The sequence below is a fragment of the Globicephala melas genome, chromosome 16 (assembly GCF_963455315.2).
Source record: "Globicephala melas chromosome 16, mGloMel1.2, whole genome shotgun sequence".
Lineage (NCBI taxonomy): Eukaryota > Metazoa > Chordata > Mammalia > Artiodactyla > Delphinidae > Globicephala > Globicephala melas.
In genome coordinates this window covers 24,833,735-24,845,801 of record NC_083329.1, presented here as the reverse complement: position 1 = coordinate 24,845,801, position 12,067 = coordinate 24,833,735, and the positions used below count along the sequence as shown (strand labels likewise).

General features: G+C 56.5%; 1 protein-coding gene across 4 annotated transcripts in view; it reads right to left on the bottom strand.

Annotated features, from left to right (window-relative positions):
- The window catches only part of SH3PXD2A (SH3 and PX domains 2A), a 235,484-nt gene that overhangs the window by 101,983 nt on the left and 121,434 nt on the right, over positions 1-12,067 (bottom strand). For all 4 annotated transcript variants that reach the window (XM_030865530.2, XM_030865531.2, XM_030865520.2 and 1 more), the window contains one exon: positions 6,477-6,568. In XM_030865530.2, coding sequence (XP_030721390.2) covers positions 6,477-6,568 — 92 coding nt within the window. The remainder of the gene's footprint in view (positions 1-6,476; positions 6,569-12,067) is intronic.

Sequence of the window (12,067 nt, the reverse complement as noted above, 5' to 3'; positions counted from 1 at the left end):
CAGAACAGCTGCCTGTCCTCTGCCCGGGCCTCCATCTCTGGAAGCCTCGCTCAGCACCCTCCGCATCGGCCGCTGGGCCACCTTCACGAGGCCCAGGCCCAGATCCAAAGCTGGCTGTCCGCCTGGATCAGGTAGGACAGCCTCCCTCTCTCGCTGGCCTGCCCGGGCATGGACACGGCGGTGGCAGGGGTGTGGACCCCGGGCCAGATGGAAGCTGGCCATTGGGACAGGCTGGGGCAGGGATGGATGGTCCCTCTGAACATTGGGCCATTGTTCTAGGCCACAACAGAGGGTGGCTCTGTGGCCCTGGGGCTGAGGAACAAAAACCTGTTTAGCAAGGCCCTGTTCCTCCCGTGCAATTTTGAGAATTTAACTAGGATCTGGCTGGCTTCAGCGGGAAGAAATGGGCCAAGGGGACAGGACCAGGCCTAGAGCCGAGAGGGGCGGCAGGGAGTGGAGACCCTCAGTGGCTATGTGAGCCCACTCTGCGCTGCAGGTGTGTGTGTGGGCCCTGCTGGCCGCGAGCTCCCAGGCTGCTGAGCGGTGGGAGGTGATGGAGGGGGCACCCCCGCCAGCCCTGGCCTCTGTTTTTCCCCTCTGCGACATGGGGGCCAAATGCGTGTGTGCCCACCTGCCCACGGGCTCGGGCCGAGCGCAGAGGGCCACCAACGTCAGGCGGCGAAAGGAGGCTGCAGTGCCCACGAGTGGCAGAGCTGTTGCAGTGTGGGGGTCTCTTGCCGCAGTTCCCCCCGCCCAGGACCGCCACGAGGACGGCAGCAAGCCTGGCCTTGGGCAGTGCTGACTGCGTGCCGGGTCTGTTCCCTGTCGTCCACGCACCATCCTCCCAACAGCCCTTGGCGGCAGGCACTTTCGTTATTCACACTCTACAGATACGGAAACCGAGGCACAGAGGGGCCAGGGAGCCCAGACCATCTAACTCCAGAGGGGTCGAGGGTGCTGTTCACTCTGAAACCATGACAGCGGGCAGGGCAATTTTTAATCTTGTTAAACAGCCCCAACCTGGGTTCACTCAATGCTTATCAGGCCAGGCCCTGGGGGGCCAGCGATGCGGGCCCCTGTGGTGGGGAGAGACCGTAAACAGCGTGGTTGGTACCATGGCCAGGGCTACGGGCTCTGGTGCCAGGCCCTGGGGGGCCAGCGATGCGGGCCCCCGTGGTGGGGAGAGACCGTAAACAGCATGGTTGGTACCACGGCCAGGGCTACGGACTCTGGAAAGACTTGCTGGGAAGCCTGAGGGCTGAGTAGGACTCGGGCCGGGGTGGGTGGGCAGAGGGGACAGGAGCGCTCCAGGTGGAGGAGGCGGCTGGGCCTGGGCGTGGAGGCTGGCAACAGCCGGCTGCAGCCCTGTGCAGGTGCCTAAGGATGAGGGTGGCGTCCGTGGGCCAGGGGGCTGGAGAGATGAGAAGGCCGGTCTCAGGCCCTCGGGCCTCGTGGGGCTGCACCTCCCCTAACCCTTCTCTGAGGAACGTGCACCGTGCGGGGCGGTGCTGAGGACAGGGCTCCCGGAGCGCCCTTTGAGAACCTTTAGGTTCACTGTTTCAATGATGCCAATTTAAACTGGAACTAAAAGAGGCATTTGCTGGGTCACGTGGTCAACTGGCGTCCTGCCCGGCAGCCTGAGCTCCCATTTCCATCACTCTCATCACAGGGGAATCAGAGCTGAGGGACCGGCTGCTCGGGGGCTCCTTGTGGAAGCCAGGCCAGGGGACGCCTGCCTCCCTGGTCCAGTGGTCCAGGATGTGGGTCTCAAGCGCTCAAACACGGGTAAGCCAGCGAGAGCTGGGCCAGCAGGTGTGGCCCCAGGACCGGGTGGGTCACGTGCATAGCCCAGGGGGTCACCTTGGGTGCTGCAGGGGTGCTGGGTGTGGCCTGCACGAGGCCAGGCCCATCTGCTTGTCAGAGTTGACGCTCAGGACTGCCCGGGACTCGTCCTGCGCTGAATCCCATTGAGTTCCAGGGATGTGTCCTTATCCCCCTCCTTCCGGATCTGGTGATCAGGGCTCTGTCCACCCCAAGCCAGCCTCACGGCTGCCCCAGAATCCACACAGGAGGGGCTAGGATGCGTCATCCCCAGCTCCTCTTGGCCACCCCTTGCCAGCTGGGTGACCTCCAGGGAGCCACTTCACCTCTGCGAACGGTCACATCACAGCCTACCGCCTGTGGGGGACTAACAGAAAGCCTGAAGGACGTTACTCGTCCATCCGGCAAATCTCCTGAGTGCCTGCTCTGGGCACTGGGATTACGGTGTGATCAGAACACGTACGGGTTCCTGCTCTCCCAGGCTGACAATAACATTAGGGAGGGAACAGGTCACATGGGAGGTGGTGATAAGTTCCGTGGAGGAAGATGAAGCCAGGACGGGGAGAGCCAGTGCCGGGGATTTTAAACAGGGAGGCTGGCCAGGCATAGGCAGCTACTTGAGTCAGGGCTGCGAGGAGGTGAGGGGCCAGGCTGGGGCTCTCCTGGGCAGGGGGCGAAGTGTTCCAGGCGGAGGGAAGAGCCAGTGCAAAGCCCTCGAGGCAGAACGTGGCTGGAAGGTGTGAGAAGTGGCTGGAGCAGAGCCAGGAGGGAGAGGCAGGAGGTACCGCCAGGGGCGACGGGAGGGGCAGGCGGAAGGGCCTCGACTCTGAGCCACAAGGGAGGCACGGAGGATTTTGAGCAGAGGAGGGACATGATCTGACCTATATTTTTAAAAGATTATTCCTTCCCCTGTGTTGAAAAGGGACCGTAGCGGGCGAGGGCAGAGGCAGGGAGACCAGCCAGGCCAGAATCCAGGGGTGAGACGAGGCTCGGCCCCCTGGGGTAGTAGCAGGGAGGTGGCGAGCTGCGGGCAGGGTCTGGGTATATGCCGAAGGTGGCGCGCACAGGATGTGCTGACGAGCTGCGTGGAGGGGTGTGAAGGAAAGAGGTGAATCTAGAATAATGCCAGCGTTTGGGGCCTGAGCCAGGGGCCCCAGGAGAGCTCAGCGCTGCTCCCACACAGCAGCAGTACCCGTCGGCCAGTAGTTCAAGGAGGGGAGGGCAGGGCCCTCGAGCAACCTTCCTGGGGCGGCCATCTGAGGAGGCGAAACCACCAAGGCTGCAGTGCCAGGCTCACCAAACGTCTCTGTAAAGAACATCCTTTCTGTGCAGGGACGGTGGCCTAGCGCAGCCACTAGCAGCCCAGAGGTGGGCCCCCCCCTCCACCCACGGAAGCCAGCGAGCGGCCTGGGATCAAAGCCGAGGGGCCGGGCCTGTTGCAGGCTTTGTCTTCCCTGCAAGACGGAAAGGGCCACGGTCCCCCCACCGCAGCCCCCGTGAGCGCTCAGAGGTCCCGCAGCAGCACACTTGAAAGAGGCCAGGGTTATCTACAAAATTCCAGTTAAATCCACAGGCTTTGATAATTTGATAAGCCACTCCACAGTCGCCCCAGAGTCAAAATAACGCTGTTCCTCGATCCTGTGTTTATGTCTCAGGATGGAGGGGGGAGGTGTGCTGGCCTGGGACGGAGCCCTGAGAGGGAGCGGCTGCAGGCACTGGGCTGACAGAGGGTCAGCCTGTCAGCCCAGGTCACCCATGGGTCTGGGCTCTATGGCGAGCACACTCTGCATAGAACACAGGTCTCTCTTGGCAGGCTCTGGAGGCTGAGAGGGGCCAGGGCGGAGAAGCCCTTTGGAACCGTGTGGCCACAGCCGACCCCACCTCCTGAGCCTCAGGCCCGTCTCATGCTGGAGGGGTTCCTATTCTCAGGCCATCTCTTGCCAGATGAGATGTGAACTGGCCCAGGTGTGCAGTACCACCTCAAGAAAGAGGCAGATGACCCCCGCGGCCACGGTGACTCAGAGGCTAAATGCTTTGTGACTCCTCCCTGCAAAAGCCAGGCTGTGATCTGCAGGGTTGGAGCACGCACAGGGCCACATTCCATTCCATTCCACAACCTCCCACGAACAACACTGCTGTGCGCTTCCAAGGGGCCCACAGCACCAGCCGGGTTATCTCAGTGCACACGTCGTCTCCGTAAGCCCTCCGGACCGCTCCAGGAGTCCTGCATTCTCTCTTTTCAGGCATGGGGACACAGAAAGGCAGAGAGGCTGGGCACATGATCAGAGATCACAGAGCCTCGAGTGGTGGGCCTGGACCCCAGAGCCTGCCCCGCAAAGCCATGCCTGCTGCCTCACCAACACACAACTGTCTCCCCGAGCCTGGTTTCCACCTTCCTCGAGGGCCTTCCAGGGACGGGCAAGAGGCTAACCTACGGCTACTGGTGCTCAGGTCAACAGGTGAAATAGGACCAACTTGTTTAGCTGCCTGGCGGGGAGTGGGTTCAGAGGTGCGGCCCACGGGCAGGGCCAGGTGGACCCGGTACACTGCTGCCGGTCTCAAGAGCCTTCTTCTGCCTTGGGAGAGTGAGGAAGGCGGGGGCGGGAACACAGAGGAAGGGGTACAGAGAGGATGCCCTGAGAGGTGTCAGGACCACAGTCCTGGTCCCCTGATTCCTCCCCAAACCAGGGAGGGTGGGCAGGAGATGTGGAAAGAGTACCGGCCTCTGGAACCAGAAAAATCTGGGTTCAAGTCCTGGCTCCAGCTGTGAACCTGTTTCCTCATCTGTAACATGGGGACAAGAACATGTAACTCCCGGTGCAAACCTCTCTCACAAGCCTGACGCGTAGCAGGTACAGAGAGAGCGATGTTTTTCCTGCTGGTGAGAACACACATTTGTATCTCATTTTGTTGTTTACAAAGCTCTTGCCCCGCCCACGTGTCATCTAAGTTTCCAAGACAATCCTTGGAGGTAGCGAGATCACGGATTAATCACTCTTCCCTTTTTTACAGATGAGAAAGAGAAGGGGAAGGTACCTGAGTGTAGCCAGTCGTGTGCCCAGTAAGCAGCGGAGTCGGAGTCGGGTGCGAGCTCAACACCACACCTCCCACCCCCTGTGGCTTTCAATTGCTCCCCACTGTGAACCACCCTGTGATGAGTTTCTGACGGTTCACAGCATTTGCTTGTTTCTTAACCCTTTGGTAGCCAGTAAGGGAGATGGCTTTGGTTGGGCCAGGTGAGCCTCTGAGCTGAGTAATGCTTTCCTCCCCCAGAGGGCCTAGGCCACTTTAGGCTCTTAGTCTTACCGCATGGGTGAAAAGAGAAGGGCTCCTTTAGGCAGGACCGCCACGTGTGGGTGTGCAGACTGTGTACTCTACTACCTCTATGGGCGCCGTTCACAGAGAGTTCACCGTTCACAACGGCGCCCCTGGAGCTGTGCGACAACCCTTGTCTGTAGGCTTTCTGCTCCCCATCACCAGATGGCCTCCTGCCTCTCCCCACCCGCCCCAGACAATTCCTCTGTACTATTCTTTCCCTTCCTCCTGTAGTACCCGCCCCATCTGCCTCCCTCTTGTCCACTCTGGTACTTTAAGATTTCAGGGGAACAGACGTATGCAGTGAGGTAATCAATGTGCACCCCCTTCAGTCCTCTCCCCCAACCCTCTCCCCTACTCGCCCCTCTTCCCTGGCTGCCTTCTTCTGCTCATCAGCCCCTGGATTTTTCTCTCCATTGAGAAGCTGCTCTGGGGAGTGTGGGTGAGGGTAGTGTTCTGAGCAAGAGGAGGTAGCCGTGAGGATGGAGTTTGGGCATGTGTGTGAGAGACCAAAGACCGGGCAGGTCATCTTGGCCACCAGGCCCAGAGTACCCTGCTTCCAGAGAGGAAAAGAGACATGCTTGGTGCCCCATTTCTCCCCAACATGGAAAGTCAGCCAGCCCTGGGTTCAAGTCTCATGAGTTCAAGATTTGGGTTCATTCAAGTCACATGCCTGTCGCATACCCAACCAGCTGCATGACTTCGGGAAAATTCACCTAACTTCATGCCCCTCAGTTTTCTCCTCTTTAAACCGGGCTACATTAGTCTATTGGATTGGGCTGGCCAAAAAGTTCATTCGGGTTTTTCTGTAAGATGTTATGGAAAAACCCAAACGAACTTTTTTGGCCAGCCCAGTAAAATGCTACCGGTAAAAGCCATTTAGTAAACGCTCTGTGCACACTCATAGTTGTTTTTGATGATGATTATAAGATCTGTTGCAGCAGCCCAGCACCACTGGGTTAGTCAGCAGGTGAGGTTCACCTGGGCAGCGCGTGCCCTCCTAGTTCTGTGTTTCAGCTGGGAGCTTGGTAGCGTCAACGATTAAGAGCAATGACCGCTAACCCTGGGCATCTGAACCGCATGACCATTATATTTTCTGTTATCTCATCTGCTCCTGACCATAACCTGTGAACTACAAAGAGTTTTCAGGAAAACCTGCTCCCCAGATGCAAAGATACCCTCCCTTGCCAGCTCTGGGGTCAAGAGAAATGAGGAACAAGCCTTGGCAACAGGAGTCTGGGGAAGATGGTCCGCCCTCCTTTGGTCCATCTTTGCTTAGCCTCGTTGGCCTTGCCAGCTCTCCCCACAAGCACACGGGAGAGGCTTGAGCTACCACTTACTCTTTCGGGGGGTTGACATCCTCCGGTCGGGCCTCAAAGAACCGAAAGACTTCATCACACTGTGAAATATGAGGTGGCAGCCGGACAAGTGCCTGTGGAAAGACAGGAAGAAAGGGCCTTAGGCCTGATGGGAGTGGGGGCAGGGAAACCAAAGGTAGGGCCAGCTTGGGCCAACAGTGATGGGGGAGGCGCGAGGACTGCGCCGAGGAAGACACAATCAATCAGCTACCCACCCACCCAACCAGACAACGAATCAAGGAATTAACTAATCAGCTAACTAATGAAACAACTCTCCATCTGTCCATCCACCCATCCCTCCCATCCACTAACCAACCACCCAATTAATGAACTAACCAACCAGTCAACTGATAAAATAACTTATCGGTCAACCAATCAACGTTTCAACCATCCAGCCAACAGTTCAACCAACCAACTATCTAACTAGCCAGTTAACCAACTAAACAACCAGCCAAACAAGTGAAAAAAAAGGGGGAGGCCATTAAACCCTAGGCCTCAGGGCCCTCAAGAACGAATTATCCTGCATGAACCCTGACAGAATTCTCTCTTGCCCACGGAATAAGTCCAAGACCCCTAGCCTGACAATCCAAGGTCTTTTCCTCCTGGCCTCATCTCCCACCAGCCACACTCCAGCTGCACCAGATGTCCACGGTCCCTAATACCCACTGCACGGTTATTTAATGACAAGCTGATGATTCTATCAAGAACAGCAGGGTGCTACGGCAGAGTCTGATAGGACCTGGGAAGACTGGGAAAGGAGGCGGTTTTAGGAAAGTCTCTTTGAAGCTGAGTCCTGAGGGTGGGTAAGAATAAACTGGTCAAGGTGAGGGCGGGGGCCGGACCGAGCATGGTGGTCCTAGGAGCTGAATGAGGTTGGTGTGGCCTGGGCTAGCAGGGCCTTGCTTAGGCCAAGCTGAGCTGAGCCTGGAGGAGCAGAATAAGCTGAAGGGTGTGGAAAGGCTTCTTAGAAGAGTGGGCAGGAGCTCGGCCAGAGGGGTGTGCAGGATTCAGACAGGCGGGAGGAGGTGAGCGTCCTGAGGAGGCTAACTGTGCAGTCAGGGGTGAGGGCCAGCTGTGAGCTTGCATCCAGGAAGGGTAAGCTTGCGCCGCTGGAAAGGCAGGGATGAGGGTCAGAGGTGATCAGTTTCCCGCTGTGCACCAGCACGGACTCCACACCTTGCAGCCTGGGCACCTGGACCGCTGTCTCGGCTCAGTGCAGCGTGGAGCGGTGGGGAGAGGGTTGATCCTTTAGTACAGACAGGCAGGGGAGGTCACCGTCAAAGCAGGGCTGGGGAACGGGGCCAAGGGAACGCTGGGCTAGAGCCAGGAGAAGGAAGAGGCAAACCCTGGGCTACGGAAGTGTGAGGAGGAACTGCTGATAAGGAGGCTCCGGGGCGGTGGTCAGACGGGAGCCCGTCTCGAGCCTGTGCCTCTCCAGGCCCCCTGCACCAGGGCTGCTTCAGGTGCAGTGACCCGGCCTGGCAGCTCCCCTGTGCCAACCATGCTGGGCCTCCATGAGTGTGGCCACCGGGAGCCTCACGATGGTCCTTGTGAGGGCAGATCTCATTCCCGTGTTACTGAGGAGACAGAGGGGTCAGGGAGGCCATGTGGCCTGCACACAGGTGGGAAAGACGCTGCTAGAAGGTAAGCTCCATGTGGGCAGAGACTTTAGTCTGTTCTGTTGACTGCTATGCCCCCAGACCCTAGAAGAGTGCCTGGCACTCAGTAAGTATTTGTTAAAAATGAATGAATGAATAAGAGTTTGGTGTGCAGAACCACTGTCCAGTAGTGGTGGGACATGATAATGGGGCAAAAAAAGCACATGTGGTCGTGGGTTGCATTGACAGAAGTACAGTGTTGAGGAAGGGGGCAGTGATCACTTGCTTCTCTGAGTTGCTCAGGTAACAAGTTAAGTGTGGCATTGAGCACGACGGCGCTTCCCAAAGCCAAACCCACACCTGGGCAAGATGGGACAAGACCTGACCTTAGCAGGTAAGACACACTGTGTAACTCCCTGCTGTTCCTTCCAGAGCCTGTGGCTTTCCAAGGGTCTCCAACAGATCCCATCCCCATGACCAGGAGAGAGATTAAAAAAAAAGAAAGGAAATTAACATTCAATGAGCAAATACCACGTGTCAGGCACTATCTTCGGCTCCCAGACTCTCCAACCATCCTACAAGCGTGGAGCTTTCAGTGTGTGCCCTGGTGGTACAGGCATGAGCCAGACACAGCCCCTGCCCTCACAAGTGCACATCTGATGATGCTCCGTCCAATTTTGTCCTGGACGCACCCATCATTGCTCCCATTTATGGTGGGGACGCTGGGGGGCGAAGCCACGACTAAAGTGGCAGAGTGAAGCCCTGTGCTCGACGCAGGCTGGGTGGAACGTACCCCCAGAGTGTTCAAGTTTTCATTTAACGCACATGGTATGTGCTGTTTTTTCCCCCAGGAGAGAAGGGCGAAAGGAAAGAAAAAGTGAGGAAGAAGAGAGAAAGAGAGAGACAGAGACAAAGAGATGGAGGGAGAGAAAGACAGAGAGAGAGAGAGTCACAGATGGAGGGAGAGAGAGGCAGAGACAAAGAGAGATTGAAAGAGAGAGAGAGAGAGAGATGGAGTGAGAGAGACAGAGACAGAGAGATAGAAGCAGAGAGAGATAGAGACAAAGAGAGAAACAGGCAGATATACAGAGAGATGGAGAGGGACAGGGAGACTGAGAGGGAGAGGGAGAGACATACAGAGAGAAGCGGAGCTCAGGCATGTGCAGACAGCAAGGGCTGCTGGCAGGAAGCACGAGGGTGCCAGGAGGGAGCACTAATGGGCCGGGATGGGCAGGAGGCAGGAGGGAAGTGTTACCAGGGGCCCAAGCTGTGTGCAGAGTCGCTGCCAGGGTGACCTCCCTGACCAGCAGGAGGCGGGGGTCGGGGAGGGGGGGAGCGGGGCAGGCGCCCTCCCACTTAGGCGCAGAGCTGCTGGCCATCTCCCCCCGCCCGCAGCAGCAGTGAACACAGGGGCTCTTCATGCCGACAGAGACCGGCATTCCGGGGGCAGAGGACGCGTGGGCTGGAAGGGCCTCAGACAAAGAGGCCTTTTGGGCGAACCGCTGCGGCATCTTTATTTAACAGGGAGCCCCGAGGGGAGCCGCGTTGAGGGCTCGTCCTGATTTCAGGCTGACAAGAGGCTCTTGGCTCAGGGCAGCTTCCATCAGCGCTGCCGCCAGATCCAGCTCTGGCCAAAATCATTTGGCAGGAGAGCCGGGTGCTGAGCAGTCAGTCCCCACGGCCTGGGCTGGCAATGGCAGGCAGAGCCAGGGAACCCCCAAACCTAGCTATTCTTGGAGGAGCAGGTAGTGACCAACACATGGGCATCTTCAGGGCCACCACCGCCGGCTCAGGCCTAAAACTCTGCCACTGGACATTCAGGATGTATGCCATGCAGTGGTTAAGTCAGGGCCAGGCAGATGGGAGTTTGAGTCCTAGGTCTACCGTTAACAGGCTGTGTGATGCTGAATGCCTTGCTTGCCCTCTCTGAGCTCAGTACGATAGATCTCACATGGCGCCTGTCTTTTAGGAGATTCAATGAGATCATGAATATGAGGAGCCTAGCACAGCGCCTGGCACTGAGTAAACAGTAAAATTTAGTTACACTATTGTCTTCATTATCATTATCCTTTGGGTGAAAGCAGTGAGGTATACTAGAAAGAATGGGAGTCAGGAGACTTCAGTTCTACAGTAGGTCCAATTCTGCCGTTATATACTTGCTCCATGACTTTGGGCAGCCACTTCACCTCTCTGGTTGTTGTTTCTTCTAGGATAAAATAGACTAGCTTCAGAATCTCAAACCGCATCTCATAGAACACCTGTTTGATGAGATAAAATCAGTTCTGTGGGCACATGTGAAACGGTGCCTTGTAGATCCCCATCTTGGTCTTGGTGGGCATCATGTTCATTAGCACAGCAAAGGCTCTGAGAAGTCCTGCAGGCAAGAAACCTACAGAGCTGTGTTCAGGCCAGTACTTATTAATAATAACGACATCCTGGGAATTTGACTCATTTAATCATCACATTAACTCTAGGAGATGAGTATGACTATGATTCCAGTTTAACAGAAGAAGAAACGAAAGCACAGAGAGGTTAAATCATTTCTCAAGGCCATACAGCTAATAAGTGGCGAGATTTTGAATGAGGTGTCTGAGTCCAGAGCCTATGCTCTGTCTGATCTGCAACTCTGTACTTCCTCCAGCATTACCCACAAGTCTCTGACTGTGGAGCTGGTTTTCCAAACAATTCCTATTGACAGCCCATGGAACACAGCTAGGCAAATCCAGGCCAGAGACATTCTGAAGTGTCTTCCAGCTCTAACAGTCAATGGCTCCAGGACTGCAAACAGCACCACTATCAGTGAATTCAGTGTCCAATCTATCACCAGCCTGGTCTTTGCAAGTACAGCAGTGGCATGGGAGGGGGCCCCAGGCAGACTGTGCTCAGACCCTCTGCTTCGAAATGATCTCTCTCCACGAAGCCCACCGCGCTGGGTTATGTCTATCCCAGGACAAAAAGCAAAGTTCTGCATTTGTCAAAGCAACTGGGGGTGTCCTGCTCTTTCCACAGGATCAAACATTGTCCTATTTTTAGCAGCATCATTTTGGTTTCTAATCAATGAGAATCTTAGAGTAAAAGCCCAGCGACTCTGGGTGGGGTAGGGGGATGTGGTGGGGAGTGAATGGGCTGAGGGGGCTGAAGTCCTACCCATTTGGCCTCCACTCTCACCCCGGGGCTGCTTCTAACCTGCTCCGGACTATTCCTCTTAGATCAGCATCTCGGAAGCTGGGGGCTCACCGAACTTTTATAAATCAGAGTATGTCAAACACACGAGTTCTCTTTTTGAAGGATCTAAGAAGCGAATTCTTTTGTAATGGAAACAGTGCTCAATTCGCAATTGCAGTTTAAGGCATTTCACAAGGGAACCTAGTAATTGGGGCCTTGGGGACATGTCACCCTCCTTGGAGGTTTCCTCTGCTTGTGTGCGATCTTTGCATTGTGTCGTCAGATACTGCCTGGCCTCCCGCGTGGGACCAGGCTTCCTGCTTGTTAGTGAAGACACAAAGGTAGCAGATGGGGCCTCCAGGAGCTCTTGGTCTGGAGAAGATGAACACACAGAAATTACCCTCCTATGGAGGGTAAGTGTGCAGCGTGGAGGCGTGCACGGAGTATTCTGGACAGCAGGGGTGGCAGCTTCCTCCGGGGAGGTGGAAGGCTTCTGGGAGGGGCATCGTGGGAGCCAAATACATCCCCAGGAAAGGGATTAGCACAGGCCAAGGGGTGGAAGTCTAAGGGAGTGTGGCTAGTTGGGGGTGGCTGCACTTCTGCAGACGGGGCTGCAGGGCGGGAGCTGAGGCTGAAGCAGCCCATGGAACAACCCCACAGACGGCCCGGCTCAGCCGGTCAGAGGTTCTTGTGGAGCCGATGAGGCTCCTCTGAAGGCCTTTAAGTAGAAAATGGACACAATCAGCTTTATCCCAGCCTGGAAGTGCTTTCTTCCTGGGTCTGTCTGGACCAGAGGAGATGGAGAGATTC